Source organism: Xenopus laevis, chromosome 2S (genome assembly GCF_017654675.1).
Source record: "Xenopus laevis strain J_2021 chromosome 2S, Xenopus_laevis_v10.1, whole genome shotgun sequence".
NCBI classification, from domain to species: domain Eukaryota; kingdom Metazoa; phylum Chordata; class Amphibia; order Anura; family Pipidae; genus Xenopus; species Xenopus laevis.
The window spans coordinates 141,676,320-141,694,079 of record NC_054374.1 but is presented as its reverse complement, the minus strand read 5'-3'; the positions used below and the strand labels follow the sequence as shown (position 1 = coordinate 141,694,079).

Sequence of the window (17,760 nt, the reverse complement as noted above, 5' to 3'; positions counted from 1 at the left end):
CACTGCTGGCTGAAAATCACAGAACCCAGCAAAAGAGCCTGTCATTGTTAACAACAAAATCTGCTTTCCACAGGGGGTGACCGGCAATTCGGTTTGGCCGGGTAGAAGGATTCTGCCAAATCTGAATCCTGTTGAAAAAGGCAGAATTCTGGCCGAATCCCAAACTGAATCTTGGATTTGGTGCATCCCTAAAGTCCATACCAGGATTTAGGCAGTTCACCATCAGCTAAAAAATACAGAACTTTAGAAAGAACTTTGAATGGCATGGCCTGCATCATGCTACTGTTAAAGGAGAAGCTTTTACTAGTCTTTGTCCTGGTGCCTCTTACTTTTGAACCAATGAAATAGAAGTCTTGTGCGTGGCAAACGTGTTTTGGCTAGAGGAGCGCTAACTACTTCTACATTGTTTCTTAGAGTCAAAGCTAGGAGGGTAGAAAGGGACTTGCATATACTGCTTTCAATATTGATTCAATATTTAATTCAAAACCATGGAATTTTTTAAACAAATGTAATATTTAGCAGGTTTCCTATGTACATTTTCTTTCAGTAGGAAACCTTTTATTTTTTGGGACTTCTTCCTTTTAATTGTTTGGCCTTTGCCTTGCTTACTGTAGTCACATGCCAGGGTAATTCGGTCAGCAATATGCTTGCAGCTATCCATTCTTGGGATTAGCATGAAACTAGGCTAAGGCCTACTTCTTCCATTTAAGACCAGCAAGCATTTGGCAAACGGGTATGTTATGATTAAAATATTTAAACATGTATTTGTTTCTTTCAGATGGACTTACAGACCCAGTCAGATCAGTTGGATCCCAACCTTGGCACAGTTGTCACAAACTCATATATGTGAGGCCTAATCCGAAAACAGGCGTCCCTATAGGTCACTGGCCTATTCCAGAATCCTTTTGGCCAGATCAGAATTCTCCAACATTAGTAAGTATTCAGGTTATACACTTTTTACATGTGTTAATCCAGATAAATAAAGATGCTGTCACTGATTTCTTAATATGAGTTATAGATAATATCATTTTTACTTTTGTTGCACCACTAACCCATTGCCATTAGGTAACGATGTATGAGAGTGGCCCCCATAAAGTTTCTCAAATACAGTCCTGCTTTGTCCTATGAAGACAATACACTGGCCCTCTGTCTAGGCTAGGGGAATGGATGTAGAGATATATTTTAGTTGAAAAGTCACAGTAAAGTTGTAGTTATAATTGTCCCAAAGTTGTGTGGGGGACAGGGAGTATGCCGTGGGCCGGATCATTACTAATTCTTTCTATTTATGCTTGTGTGTACAACAGCAATCCACCTTACGTTGCAATCTGTTGAAGAGTTGTTACAAATTGTTCACCCTAACTGGCCTTCAGGCTGAGCTTCCCCAGCCACTGCTTCCAGCCCCACACTCTGGGAACCACTGTATTTAACTGATGTCACTTGGGAAATCGGACCTTCATGTGTATGAGTGACAATTGTTTAGTGTAAATGGTGCCATGTTGAACATCACTGGAAAATAAAAATGCGGAGTATTAAAAGGCCCAAGAAGTACTTACAGGCCCTTTTCCTTCTGGTTTAAAAAAAGCACTATTCCTGATGCAGCGCAAATGTGTGTCTAAAAACCTGGCCATTACAGACATTAGTTGTAGCAGCCCTGTTTCTTAGCTCAGTAGAATCAAAAAGCTGTATTAATGTGTGTAACTGCTTTGTGTTATTCTTGTTTAAGCTTCCCAGCAGTAAGCTAATTTAGCCCTGTAGGGAGCAAGCATCGTTGATCTTGCTGACATTGACAGGATTGGTTAGGTTTTGCTGCCCTCAGCTGAAGTCCTCAACAGTTAGTGCATGTTTGCCTGCTGCCGGTCATGTACTGAAATGTGCATTACACACAGACAAGTTGTGACTGGTTGTGACAAAGCCTTAGTCATATCTCGCTCAATGAAGTTATTCTGGCAGCACCTTCACTATTTACACACTGATGTTCCTTTATGGCATGGAATTTAATCTTTGGCTTCCTGTTGTTCCAACTAATTTTTTAATAACATTCACTGAAGCAATTGCAAAGGTATGAATAAACTAAAAAGCAATCGGATACATTCAATGAAGCATAAAGGTGGCCATACACATAGATTTCGCCAAACAAGCAGATCTCTCCCCGATATGCCCACCTTGTGCTGGGCAATACTGGGCTGATCCGAACATGTGCCATAGGGCCCAACGATCGGATCATAACGGGTGGTCGGATCATTGGACCGCATCAACGAACAGATGCAGTCTGTGATCCGACGGGATATTTACCCCTGCCCGATCGACATCTGACCAACACTTGTCCAGATAACATGGGCCAATAAGCTGCCAACTGAGTCTGTTGGCAGCTTTTATCTGCCTGTGTATGACCACTTTAAGAGTAAAAACTTACTTGTAAATAGGGCTGCCACCTTTTCTAAAAAAAAAAAAAAAATACCGGCCTTCCTCTATTCTTGGCGTTTTTTCCTATTAATAACATTGGCATCAAGCACTATTTTTACTGGCCAGGCCGGTAAAATACCGGCCAGGTGGCAACCCTACTTGTAAATAAAATCACTAGACCCACTTTATTGTGCAGCAGGACACAATACTACATGCAGTATTCAAATAGTATATATACAAGAATAGGCACTTCCAGCAGAGTTTATCTGCTCAAAAAAATATTTATTTGCCACAAATATGAGGCCCTTTGTCAAGCACAGTATTCACAAGAGAGAACTGAGTGTGTCCCCAGATAGGCTGCTGTGTGATTGATATGTACTGTTGCTGCAGTGGGGCTTTTCTAAAAAAGTCATATACATATTCTCTCTTGTCATTAACAGCCACCACGCACTTCTCATCCCGTTGTGAAGTTCTCATGTACAGACTCTGAGCCATTGGTTATTGACAAGCTACCATTTGATAAATATGAATTGGAGCCTTCACCACTAACACAGTTTATTTTAGAGAGAAAATCTCCACATACCTGCTGGCCAGTAAGTACAACGTAGTGTGTATATATATATATATATATATATATATATATATATATCTATATATCTATATATATATATATCTATATATATATCTATATATCTATATATATATATCTCTATATATATATCTCTATATATATATCTCTATATATATATCTCTATATATATATCTCTATATATATATCTCTATATATATATCTATATATATATCTCTATATATATATATCTCTATATATATATCTCTATATATATATCTCTATATATATATCTCTATATATATATCTCTATATATATATCTCTATATATATATATCTCTATATATATATATATCTCTATATATATATATATATCTCTATATATATATATATATATCTCTATATATATATATATATATATATATATATATCTATCTCTCCAGGTCTGCTCACTTTCAACCTTGTTTGTGTCACCACATTTCCACAATCAAGAAGTCTCGCTGACTACCCACAATGCAAACTGAAAGGCCATTGTTCTCCTTAGATTCACTTTTAGTTTGTTCTAGATGAACTCATTATGAGAAACATTTACAATTACATACTTTGCATGGAGTACTAACTGGTAGGCTTTTTTGATTGCCTCTTTTCAGAATCTGAAAATGTCATTGTCTCTGACCTGGGCAACCAAAAATAAATGACTGTGATTGTCTCTTCAATACCTGATTTGTAGGGTAATTGAATCCTAACAATCAGATAATTGTAAATTGCAGGCGAAAGAGTTGCTGGACAACAGCAACAAAAAAAAATATATATATTATCTCAAATTATGTTAGAATGCCACTGTCTTTGCTATTCTAAGGGCTATGGCTTAGCAAACACATTCTAACCAATTGCATTTCACATACCATTTAATCAGCTAAATAGTTTTTCTTATCTATAGAAATGTATGCAGTAAGTAACACAAGTGAGAAATGTTAATTTCATGTTTTATTTCTGAAGGTGTTTGTGCCAAACAGTGCAAAGTATTGTGAACTTGGACATCCGTTTGGCTACCTGAAAGCTAGCACAGCACTCAACTGTGTAAACCTGTTTGTATTGCCTTACAATTATCCTGTTCTCCTCCCGCTGCTAGGTAAGCATGTAAGGGTATGTCTGGGTCCCTGGCTGTGAAATGTGTCAAACGCTTTATTGATATATTAGTAGGAAAGAACAGAGGCACCCTTCACTGCCATTTAGCTGCACTGGTACATTCTACTACATTCATATAACTATCTACAGTTGCCTTTTTTTTTTTTTTTCTTACTGAAATGATTGTTAGGTTATGTGCAAACACTAAAATGATCCATCTGTATGGAATTCTATACTGTAATAAGTTGAATCTCTTGTTGCTTTCCAGATGACTTGTTTAAAATGCACAAAAATAAACCACCTTTAAAATGGAGACAGCCCTTTGAAAATTATTTGAAAACAATGCCACCTTATTATATTGGGGTAAGTGATAAAGGTCTCAAAGTGGACTGAAATGCACACTTAAGATGGCCATAGATGCAAAGATCCGATCGTTCAAATCCTCGAACGATTGGACTTCACCCATCTCCCGACCTGCCACTAACCATTCAGATCAAATAAAGTAGTAAAAGAAGAGATCAGTCGATGTTCTGCCCCTGACAGCAATCGTATGAAAGTTATGTCCGACAAAATTTGGTGACCGTCTCCCACTGGAAAATGTACGATCGACAATACACGCGGAGATATTATCGGCAGCCGTCAGAAATCTTTTGACCTGGCCGATTGGCCAAACGACCGATCTCCGCCGAACGAAAAATGTCAAGACTCTCCACACACGGTCGGAAAATCGTACGAATCCTTGATTCGTACGATCAGATCTTTGTGTCTATGGCCAGCTTTAGTCATTTGTGATCATCCTGTATCACACACACTTTGCAAAGCCATAAGCACAAGTGTTCAGTTATTTAGTAATTGTTTCTTTTTGTTCTGATTTCAGCCCCTAAAGAAAGCTCTAAGGATGATGGGCACTCCAAACCTCATGCCAGACAGTATGGAATATGGACTGAGTTACAGTGTTGTGTCCTACCTCAAAAAACTTAGTCAGCAGGTAAGATTCTTGGAACATGCCAATGCGTTTTTTTCCAAGTGTATTTCCTTAAAGGAGAAGGAAAGCTACCAAAGCAGTTTATTGCCAATAGATTAGCCACAAAAGTGCAAGCTATAACACTATTATGTTTTTTTTCACTGTCTAGGCAAAAGTTGAATCAGACAGAGTGATCGGCTCAATAGGAAAGAAATACCCACAAGAAACAAGCATTAAAGTGCGGAGTGGTTCAAATGCCTTGTCATTGGCCCTTAGGAAAGATTTCAAGCAACTGCTTCAGGAAATAACCGGAGAAGTCCCGCAGAGACCGATGGATCTTAATATGAAGGAGTTTGCTGGCTTCCAGATAGCCCTTTTGAATAAAGTATGTTAAATCTTGGATCGGTTGTGTCCCTTGAGCTTATGTTTGATGTTTCCAGAAGTGTTCACTTTCTCTCTTCTCCACAGGACATAAAGCCGCAGACTTTTAGAAATGCGTATGACATCCCGCGAACAAATCTTCTGGATCATCTAACAAGAATGAGGGCAAATCTCCTTAAGTCAACACGGCAATTTCTTAAAGGGCAAGATGAAGGTGCGGTATTCCAGTGGCTAGCCACATTTGGCCGTTTTGGTTTCCAGCTCCTCGAGTGTAAAACTCCTTAAAGGAGAACTAAAAAGCTTAACCAAAGAAATATGCTAGACATGTTGTACATTATGATTTAAGCTTCTGTACCAGCCCAAGGCAACCACAGCCCTTTAGCAGTAAACATCTGTGTCTCCAAAGATGCCCCAGTAGCTCCACATCTTCTTTTCTGCTGATTCACTGCACTTGCTCTGTGCTGTCACTTACTGAGATTAGGGATCCACTCACAATATACAGTAAACATAGAATAGAAATGTCACAATATAAGGATGATTAGTAATCAATACACATTTACTATATGGCAGCACAGACACCAGTGCAATTAGCATCAGAATTTAATAATCAGTCTTGTAGCATCAGTTCTCTGCTTGATAATTTGCAGCAACCTCTAAGCTTAGCTTCTCAACAGCTGCTGAGAGCCCACTGAGCATGTGCGTGTCAGACATTTTCCAAGATGGTGACCCCCTGTGACAAGTTTGAAGTCCTGGATCATTGCTGCTATTGAAAAGCTGAAACTTTAGGCTGGTGCAATAAGTTCAGTATATAAAATATGGCATTTTTTGCCATATCAGTTTCTAGGGTTTAGTTCATCTTTTAAATGATGTTTAAAATTTAATGCAGACACTTTTTAGCATTCGTCAAAGCACATGGTGGAGAAAAGCCATTTTTAAACGTTGAGAACTTGAGGATGTGATTGTATTGTCTTCCTGCAGTGCATTGCTTCCTATGTTGATACTTAAGTTTCGATGGGCTCCTTTTTTATCATATATCTGTCTAGTTTATGTAAATTGGTAGCACTGTAAGAAGAGGCATTTAACACAGATGAGACCTAAGTTGTTACAGATGCATTGGTTATAGTACAAATGTAATTTGTCTGAAATAATGCAGCTTTTTCTATCCCCACAGATCAGGCACACAGCATTCCTATCGTCCAGATGGGAAATTACCAAGAATACTTAAAGCACATTCCATCACCCTTACGAGAGCTTGATTATGACCAACCACGGAGACTTCACACTTTTGGAAATCCATTTAAATTGGACAAAAAGGTATTTGATCCAAGAAGCTGGATTGTTGGTAGAGTCTTTGCAGGCAATGAAACATGTTTATCAAATATAATTATTTTCTTTTCTAAGATATCTAATAGAAACAAAAGGTCTGCATCCCATAAAACAGAATAAGTCCAAGTAACTTTACAACTGTCTCCATAAAGTGTTTACCGTATATACTCGAGTATAAGCCGAGGTACCTAATTTTACCTCCAAAAACTGGGAAAGCTTATTGACTCGAGTATAAGCCGAGGGTGAGAAATGCAGCAGCTTCTGGTAAGTTTCAATCAAAAAATTGAGGTTTTCTGCTCCCATTGGAGGTGCCGGCGTCTCGTTTTTGGATGCCAGCGACCATTCTTGGACGCCGGCGAATATTCTTGGAGATTATTCTTGGACACTGGCGACTATTCTTAGGTGCCGGCGACTATTCTTAGATGCCGGCTACAATTATTAGACGGAGGCGACCGTTTTTGTGCTTGACCCGAGTATAAGCCAAGGTAGAGTTTTTCAGCATATTTTGGGGGCTGAAAAACTTGGCTTATACTCGAGTATATACGGTATTCTTTTTCTTCTTTTCTCCATCCTGAAATATAATATGCACTCTAGCTGTTTGGGTCAGTAACCAGGTAACCATTTTTTAATGGGTTGTTCACATTCCAATAATCAAATAATAATACATTTTTCTACTTTTTACATTCGTTTCATCCTCACATCCTTTCGGATACAGTGTTTTTGTTCACATTCCAACTCTTTTTTTCAGTTTTCAGATTGTTAATAAAAAATATACACTTTTCAATTACTTTCTGTATACCATTTGTGACCATTTTTGTAATATTGACGCTTAGGGCTTAGAGGCAGATTTATCAAAGGTCGAATTTTTTTAACTCTAAATAAATTTAAATGTACTCACAACTCGAATGGGAGGTTATTTATGAAAATACTCTAATGTTCTAATATTCGATTGAATATGAACAAACAAGAGTTTTCCTCCGAAAAAATACTTGATTGTCAGAAAGGCAATTAACATCTTCAAATGGTTCAACGGACCTCTGCCATTGACTTGTACATAAACTCAGCAGGGTTTAGGTGCCGAATATTGAAATTAGAACTGTTTCCCAGGTAGAATTTGTGAGTTTTGACCAAAAAAGTTTTTTAATTTACCATTCCAACCTTAATCAATCTGCCCCTTTAAGGTTCAATTTTTACCTATCATTCTGAAGCAGCCTGGGGGGGGGTCACCAACTGTTCTAAATTAATATATTAAGTTGATACATTTGTTATCTTTGTCCCTGCTGAGCAGAATCTCTGAGTTTCATTAATGGTGGCTGTTAGAATTGTTAAAATAGTTGCTAATATTCCACAGATGCTGCTGAGAAATGTATCCGCTAATGTTGCAAAACTATAAACAAGCAAGTACTGTAGGAAAAAGTGAATCCTTACTTAAAAGATTGAAATTGTCTTAGAACTTCAGTAAATAAGTGCCTTACATCTTTTTAGGGGATGATGATTGATGAAGCTGATGAGTTTGTGTCAGGGAACCAGAACAAACTCAAGCGCACTGGAGAACCAAATATGCAAGGAGTCCCAAAGAGGAGACGGTGTATGTCCCCATTGTTGCACAGCAGACCGCAATCTCCATCAGTGATAAACAACCACATCAGTGGGAAAGATTCTCCCGTTTCAGTTAACCAGGTGTTATGTGATCTGCCCAAACCTGTGGCTGTACATAAAAGTAAGACTGATCACTTTGGTAAATGTATTTCTATTTGGCTAATTGGAATTGATGTTTAATTTGGTAGTCTGTATTTTTATATCTGCATCAGACGTACACAGCAGCTTTTCATTCACAGAGGACTTTAAGCACAGCAGCATCTCAACTCAGAGGAGAAGGAAAGGCAAATTTCATGCACTACCTCCCTCTATAGGACTCACATTGATGTCCTTAATCTGTATATTTTCTTCCCTCCATTGTGCATAGAAAAGCAGAAAATGAAGTTTGATCTTCTGCTCTGCTTGTCTAGAACGCGCAGCCATTTTTCTAAAGGATGTGAGACTTCCTTCGCCTCTACATCAGTAATGCGCATGCGACAAAAAACCTTCCTCCGACCGCATCATATGTGACAAATCGCTCATTCGCAAAAGCAGCACGAGCAAGAGTGCGCAATAACTTGTTAGCGCGTACACAGTAAGTATTTTCCACTGTCCACCAATGTTTAATACTCGGGCTACATATTTCACATTAGCCTGCTTTTAAAAAATGTTTTGTCCCCCCGCAGTGAATCGCAAGCGCTTGAAGCTGCCTGTTAGCTGTTCACAGTATAATTAAAAAATATACAATCGTGCGTCTCCTTAGCTTGCAATACGATTGGCTGGGAGGCATGGTTACAGAGGTCAATGATGACGCGCGCATAGGTAAATTTTGTTGCGTGTCATTTTACATGGGAGAAAGGCTGCTCTGAGACATGCGCATTAAACTGCAATTGAGCCCAACGCGCCTCAAGGCTGCCTCGGGCAGCAGGGAGGAAGCTGCCTTGAAAATTAGTGACATCACCCTAGTTCAACGCTACATTCTCTGCAGAGCGCTGTTCCTTCTTCTAGACACCAGGGAGAAAGCATTAACTATGCTTTGTAAGTTATGAGTGCACCAGACTTAAATTTAACCTTTCCTTCTCCTTTAAAGAGATACTGTCATGGGGAAACAATAGTGCTGCTCCAGCAGAATTCTTTACTGAAATACTGTACTCAGATTAATTTATATTTAATTTTCAATTCTGACATGGGGCTAGACATATTGTTAGTTTCCCAGCTGCCCCAGTCATGTGACTTGTGCTCTGATAAACTTCAGTCACTCTTTAAATTAGTGATATAGCCCCCCCCCCCCAGAGCCCAACAATAAAACAATCTGAACGTAATCCCATAACAGCTCCCTAACACAAGATAACAGATGCCTGGTAGATCTAAGAACCTGTAAAATCCAGGTCCCACTGCGAAACATTCAGTTACATTGAGTAGGAGAAAAACAGCCTGCAAGAAAGCAGTTCCATCCTGAAGTGCTGGCTCTTACTTGAAAGCACATGACCAGGCAAAATGACCTGAGATGGCTTCCTACAGATCATATTATAAATAAAAAAAAATAAACTTGCTGGTTCAGGAATGAAATTTTATATGGTAGAGTGAATTATTTGTTATGTAAACATGTAAACAATTTGTAATGTAAAAAAAATGTGTAATTTAGAACTAAAATCTATACCATAAAAATCATGACAGAATCCCTTTAAATCTGGATTAAGGCAAGGAAGCAGTCCTGCAGGGCAGCTTGTAACATTGATTGTGGCTGCTTGATTTGCAAAAGCATTTGATCTGCTTATTGAAGCATTCCTTTGTGTGTGTTTTAATACCATATGAATTCTGAATAATAGTGGAGAAAATTCATATGTTGGTTTCCTTTTCCGTGTTCACTGACAGCAGAGGATCTGCCTGGTAACATATACAGAAAACAGATTTGGTGGTAGAAAAAAGGAAACATTTATTTGTGCCGAAATCCACTCTGATGGTCAGATCTTGTGTACGGCAGTGCACACCGAGGGGTGTAAAGCAGCAGATTAGCGTTTCTCCAATGGCTTTATGCTTTTCCAACTTTAATGGGCTTATTTATCAAAAATCTAATTTTTGAGGTTTTTTCTACTTATAATAACATCACAATTTAAAAAAAAAAACTGGAATCTGCTTATTTATGAAAAAATCAGAACGTAAAAAACTTGATTCTATACAAAAAAAACAAAATTTTTTGAGTTTATAGGCTTTAAAAACTCAAAGTTTACAGACTTAAACTCCTAGCACAACTCCCATTAACTTGTACGAAACCTCTTAATAAAACACCGCATTTGCGTTTTTAAAAATATAATTAGAATTTGTGAGTTTTTGTTCAAAAAAAATTCAAATTCAAATTTGAACCTTGATAAATCACCCCCATAACAACGTGGATTTTGGGTAGGTTTTTTGCTGTAACTGGTTTAAATTTTTAATTGTATAGATCCATAGCCAATTTATACCCTGTGGTTCCAGCTCATGTAGATATTTTGATTTACACTGACCATGGCAGTTTATAACACTCGTTTGTGGTGTGTGTCAGAAATATATGTTGATTAAATTCTTTCTTTATTTCAGATACTGATATGAGCAACAATGTTGCAATAAATGAAGCTACAGAAAATCATGTTGCGGACCATCTTTGTGATGACCTATTGATTACTAAATCAGAGTCATTTGGAACATTACCCAATGCTGCTTTAGAAGCAAGTGAAAGCTATGCAGCAGGGGGGGACTCTAACTTTAGCCCAAATGACACTAGTGATGTGTTACTTGACAAAACAAGAGAGAGTGGCGATACTGAAAGCTGCTTACTAAACAACAACACAGCATTTGTGCACAGAAAAAGGAGGTTACATCAATGCCGCAGCTATGAAGAGGCCAACATAGAGCTCAAAGCACAAATCCTAAAAGAAATCCGAAAGCCAGGGAGAAGTAAGTATTCTATTGTCTGTCCTTCCATTGAAAAAAAAATTGTATCTGCTAAATGCAATAACAATATATTTTGTTTTTAGAATATGGAATTATTTTCACTTTGCTGAAAGACGTTCAAGGTGATCTACAAACACGCCTTCTTTTTCTGCAGCATGTCATCAAAGAGGCAACCAGGTAAATAGTGCCAAGTCTTTAGTGCTTTGGTGTGCTACACATTTTGTAACTTTCCTGCTTCTTTCAAAATGCAGAGGATCTCTGTAGCTGGATATCCATTGACAGCCAGTAGAAAGAGCCTCTGATTGCTCTACACCGGTGACTGCCAGAAATACAAACTGATGTTTTTCAGTGGAAGCTACTTCGTAAGGAGAAGCCATCATCTGCATTTTTAAAGAAGTGACAATAAAAATATTTCTGTCCAGGAAAATGTTGGGTGCCTTCGGTTATTTTCCTATTTTAGGTAGTTTAATGCTGCTACAAAGTTATTCAAAGGTAGTTTTTCCTGCCAAAGAAGTGGTCTCCTCCTTGTGTCTTGTAGAAGTGTTATCAAGTAAGAAAGCGCACACCCATACAGTTAATTACGAGGTGCTACTCCATAGGAGGCTCCCCATGTGGGTCTCCAAAGCACATACAAAAATCTAAGAAACGGATTGCACACTCAATTTACAAAAAATAGAAAATATTTATTACACCAAAAAAAAGGTTCACAAAAATGATTGGTGAGCCCAACGCGTTTCGACCATAATGGTCTTCCTCAGGGGCACAAATAATAAATCAAAAAGAAAAAGGCCTTGGCCTCACCAATCATTTTTGTAATCCCCTTTTTTTTGATGTAGTAAATATTTTGTATTTTTTGTAAATTGAGTGTGCAATCCGTTTCTTAGATTTTTGTAGACGTGTTTAAGCTGATATTGAAGTGTTTAAGCTGATTGTATTTTAAATGCATAAGTAGGGCGAGTTGTTGCTCTAATTTTTCTTTAGTGACTATAGTGCCTTTGTCCAGTAAGTGCATCATCTGTAGTTGTTCGTCTATAAGCCATGGTTTATAATGGTTCTTGTTTAAGGACGTCGGGAACTCAGGGTTGTTTGTGATTGGTAGTAGGGTTGATGGAAAGCTAGTTATGTTTGTAGTTCGTTGGAGATCATCCTATACCTACAGTGTGTTATGTAGTAAGGGGTGTCTTAGTCGGGAGCCTCTGTTGACGTTTGCCAATCCATGGAAGTGGTAGGAGGTGAGTTGAGGTCTCTTTTTGCTCAATTTCAATCCATAGTTTATTGTCCAGGTGATGTGACTAATGCAATATTCTATTCAATATGGTTGCCTAAATATCTATGGATGTCTGGTAGCGCTATGCGTTTGTTCAACCTGGGGTGTTTGTTAAGCCAAATGAATTTAGTTACAGTTGTCTGGAATTTGTTGATCCAGTTATTTGGATATTTGTTCGGGAGGGCCTGATAACGGTATAATAGCCAGGGCAATATGTTCATCTTCACTACATTTATGCGTCCAAACCATGAGAATGTAATATGTCTCTATTTTACTCTGCTTCGAGAACAATTTAGTTTTCCCCATGTGTTCTAGTCCTTAGTCATAATGAGGCCCAGGTACGTAATAGAGTTTGAAGCCCATTTATACGGGAAGTGTTGGGATAGGCCTTGAATCGTCTGGGCCGGTAATGAAATGTTGAGGGCGTGTGATTTATTATAGTTTATTTTAAAGTTACTTATTTTTCCAAATTGAGTCAAAGTAGTGTTCAGATTTGGCAATGAGATGATTGGGCTCATTATGAGGAACAATAAGTCGTCTGCATAGGCAGCCGTCTTGTGGTGTCTGCCTCCAATATGCATTCCTCAGATGCCTGGATTGTTACGTATGGCAATTAGGAGTGTTTCTAGGGTTAGTATGAATAAGTTAGGACGCATTTGTTTTTTGACCCCCGTTTGAAAGCTGGAAAGATTTAAAAGAAGGAAAATAATTCAAAAACTATAAAAAAGAAAAAGAAAAAATGAAGGCCAATTGAAAAGTTGCTGAAAATTGGTCATTCTATAACATACTTAAAGGGATTCTGTCATCGGAAAACATGTTTTTTTTTTTTCAAAACACATCAGTTAATAGTGGTACTCCAGCAGAATTATGCACTGAAATCCATTTCTCAAAAGAGCAAACAGATTTTTTTATATTCAATTTTGAAATCTGACATGGGGCTAGACATTTTGTCAATTTCCCAGCTGCCCCTGGTCATGTGACTTGTGCCTGCACTTAAGGAGAGAAATGCTTTCTGGCAGGCTGCTGTTTTTCCTTCTCAATGTAACTGAATGTGTCTCGGTGAGACATGGGTTTTTACTATTGAGTGTTGTTCTTAGATCTTCCAGGCAGCTGTTATCTTGTGTTAGGGAGCTGTTATCTGGTTACCTTCCCATTGTTCTTTTGTTTGGCTGCTGGGGGGGGAGGAGTGGGTGATATCACTCCAACTTGCAGTAAAGAGTGATTGAAGTTTATCAGAGCACAAGTCACATGACTGGGGGCAGCTGGGAAATTGACTATGTCTAGCCCCATGTCAGATTTCAAAACTGAATATAAAAAAATCTGTTTGCTCTTTTGAGAAATGGATTTCAGTGCAGAATTCTGCTGGAGCAGTACTATTAACGGATTCATTTTGAAAAAAAAAATTGTTCCCATGACCGTATCCCTTTAAAGTTCAGAGCAAATATATATGTATCCCCTAGGGGATATATATAAGGAGATCAGCGCCTGTGGCAACAGAAATTAGAAACAAGCATAGCGTAATACGTTCAATTAAAGGGAATATCACCCTGTGCGTGTACAAAAAAGATTTCTCAGAGGTGTGCTCCCCTTTTTTTTTGGGCAGCTATTGGTACGAAAAAGAGAGAAAAAATGGATCCCAGTGAATATAAAAACAAGAGGTAATCTTCCTTATATAAAAAAGGTACAATCCGATAGTGAAACGCCTCCACACTATGTATAAAATGCCTACTTACAAACCACTACTGTGGCGTTGTGCATATCAAAAGAATTCTTTCCGATCCCTCCTCCAATTCGCCGCTCCTGCCAGACTCCGGATTAGAAATAGGAACCGAGGATAGTGTAATACCGCTTTTATTAAAACATAATTAAAAACAAGTAAAAAATACACTCACATTTACCCTCTTGGGTAATACGCATTCAGTCCCACAAAGTTTGAGTGTGCTCCCTTGGGGCAGTCCTGCCGATTCTTTTGGACTCCCCTGTGGTGCCTCTCCTGGGTCCAAAGCGTACCCCAAACGTACCTGCTTCCCTCTCCTGCCTCCTCTTGTTTTTATATTCACTGGGATCCATTTTTTCTTTCTCTTTTTCGTACCAATAGCTACCCAAAAAAAAGGGGAGCACACCTCTGAGAAATCTTTTTTGTACACGCACAGGGTGATATTCCCTTTAATTGAACGTATTACGCTATGCTTGTTTCTAATTTCTGTTGCCACAGGCGCTGATCTCCTTATATATATCCCCTAGGGGATACATATATATTTGCTCTGGACTTTCATTTACAGCTGAGGGACTGTGAAGGGACCGGCAAGGAATACCTAAGAGACTGACATTTTTTACCGAGTTGCATTGTAAGCAATATATGTTTTATCCCTTTAAAGTTAACTGGAACGTGAACCACCCCTTAAAGGCCAATGGCTGCATCTTTTTCATACAAGCTGCTGCCATATTATTTTTTTTTCCTCATAGAAGATTTTAAGAAATATCTCTTGCATATTAAGTTGTTTATCCATTTGGCTCTTGCATATTTTGAGCTCCATGTTTGTATATTAAATTCTCATAAATCAAAGGCTGCAAAGTAAGAGTTATTGATTTTACAATTATCGGTGGAAAATTGGTTGGTTTCTACATTTTCTGCTGCATTTTTTTTTACACTAAAAACTAAAGTTAATGAAAAGGTTTTTTGGTTTTTTTTCCCAGTGTAATTTGCCATTCATCTAAATAGTATAAGAGACTACAGAAATACCATACCCTTAATAAAGATGGGGAGTAGAAATGTCCCAGATTGAGTTTTTTTGCCTATCCGAGCATAAATAACGTTTATAAAATTTTTGTGTGCAGGTTTAAGAAAAGAATGTTAATAGAGCAATTGGAAGGATTCTTGGAAGAAATTCACCGAAGGACCAATCAAGTCAACCACTTAAGTAGCTGTTAAGTAAATCTACTTGCCCCTCTACTGGGAGGTAAAATATGGAACACTTTCCTCATGCAGCTGTGTGATTGGAGAATCTAATCCACCAGGTCTATGGGGTGATTGTATATCTATTTGCATATAATATATGGAATTTTTTTGTCTTTTTTTTTTTATTTTTTAAACATGCAATGAAATAATGAGGCTTTTATCGGATGGTCTTTGGTCAACTCGGTTGATACTCAGGTTCTACAGTGTACCTTCTTTGCGACCATTCACATTAATCACTGACTTTAGAGAAAGTTTGCCAAAACCTTTAAGGGCTCACTGAACGATTGCTTCTGAGACAAAGCATTTTATAGGACTGGACGTCTACAGCTGTGATTACACTGCGGCCATGGACCTTTACATGCAGTCCTACATTTCTAATTAACTATAAGGAAGCACATATGTTTAACAAGGTAATATTTTGTACATAGTTATTTTGAATATACTATTGTAAGTTGTACAGGCGTATTTTGAAAGCTATTTAAACAGAGGCACTTTTGTTATTCCATCAATAAAAAAAGCTCTATTTTATTGTTTGTCAAACCACTTTTTCTATTTTTATTTTTATTTTATTTTTAGAAAGGCGATTTGCTATCAATAGCCATTTAGTGCCATAAAAGCACAGCAACAGCTGTTTGGTGTCAAACCTGAAGTCTGTATGGTTGGGGCATATTAATGCAAATAAATAGATAAATGTCACACTAGGGGGCAGCTTTTTCAAGGGTCGAATTGAAAATTCGAATTTTCTTATGGTCAAAACTGTCCAATTTGATTAGGGAGTTATTCAAATTCGAGTTGAGTTTTTTTTTTTTTTTTTTTAACAAAATTTTAAATCGATTTTCGAGATTGATCATACTCTGGCCATTTAAGAACTTGACTATTCACCACCTGAAACCTGCCGAATTGCTGTTTAAGTCAATGGGATTTATCCAGGGATCAATTTGAAGTTGTTTGCAGCCTTCCTGACATTTGAGTTTTTTTCTGAAAAAAACTCGAATCGAGTTTTTTTTAAGTGGACCTGTCACCCAGACGCACAAATCTGTATAATAAAAGTCCTTTTCAAATTAAATATGAAATCCAATTTTTTTTTATTTTTTTTATTAAAGCGTTCATAGCAGTTGTAAACTCACTTAAAAATCTCAGCTATAAAAATCGGTAAGAAGGTAAAGAAATTACCCCGTTTGACCTTTAATAATAGAATTTCCAAATTATAATCAGTCTATAATAACCTATATTTGAGGAATCAACAATCTCCACTTATTGCCAACTAAACCTTCAATCAAGTATATAAAGTGTAAGTGCTTGGGGTCCAACAACCCAATAAGGGTAGGACTCCACGAGCGATTTTGTCACGATCCGACGCACTGCGACAAAACGCATGCAAATTGTCGCATGCAACAAAAATAAGGCAAGAGATAGAATTGTCGCAGTGTTGGATCGCGACAAAATCGCTCGTGGAGTCCTACCTTAAAGACGGTACTACTCAGATTAATTGCTTAGAATAGATAATTTATAACCAAAAAAATTCAATTAATTAAAAATCCAATCAATTGTATTTCATAAATTAATAAGGTGATATGAATTCTAAAGTGCATAATTTATAAATTAATTACAATTCCCAATTCATTCCATAAGTTAGAGTTAATTAGAGTAAAACACCATTACATTAAATACATTGAGTGACCAATAAATTAATTAGAATTGATAGATATAAAGTTTTAGTGCGGAGATAGAATAAATAAGATTCCTCCAAAAAAATTAAAAACTGTGGTAAGACATGATTGATCTGGATTCCAGAATTAAAAAATACTGAATTAGTTAAAAAAGGCCACTTACTCCGGTTCAGAAAAAGGAAAGAAAATGGAAAATTGGAGAATGGTGGAGTTGTCCCAAAAGCTGCTGCCTATTGTTTTTTATATCCCTAAGCCATCACAAAGATGGAGGCAGGCAGAGTAACCTTGGTCGTGAATTAATATAATAAACTAACCCTAAACTTAAAAGAGCTGACTAAGCCTAAAAAAACCACAAACCAACGACCCCTTAGAATGCAAAGTAGATTAGAGTAGAAGAAAGAGAGAACCGAGCAAGCAGCACCTAATTGCCACCTGTTTGCAAATCTCAGATGTCAATCAAATATTGCCATAGAGACTGGGCAGACAATTACTTTCACTTTCGATTCAGCACTTCCTAGATGTCACTGCTTTCCACACATTCCCCCTGTCTCTTCACCGTTTAATTGTGTAGCCAGGGCATGAGGA

General features: G+C 37.6%; 1 protein-coding gene across 3 annotated transcripts in view; it reads left to right on the top strand.

Moving 5' to 3' along the window:
• The window catches only part of ints6.S (integrator complex subunit 6 S homeolog), a 39,780-nt gene extending 23,735 nt beyond the window's left edge, over positions 1-16,045 (top strand). For all 3 annotated transcript variants that reach the window (XM_041583210.1, NM_001095074.1, XM_041583209.1), the window contains 12 exon segments: positions 779-933; positions 2,844-2,996; positions 3,971-4,103; positions 4,368-4,462; positions 4,977-5,087; positions 5,233-5,448; positions 5,532-5,658; positions 6,616-6,758; positions 8,256-8,490; positions 10,926-11,282; positions 11,363-11,456; positions 15,385-16,045. In XM_041583210.1, the coding sequence (XP_041439144.1) occupies positions 779-933; positions 2,844-2,996; positions 3,971-4,103; positions 4,368-4,462; positions 4,977-5,087; positions 5,233-5,448; positions 5,532-5,658; positions 6,616-6,758; positions 8,256-8,490; positions 10,926-11,282; positions 11,363-11,456; positions 15,385-15,478 (1,913 nt within the window). In that variant the 3' untranslated portion in view covers positions 15,479-16,045.
• The last annotated feature ends 1,715 nt before the right edge of the window (positions 16,046-17,760 follow it).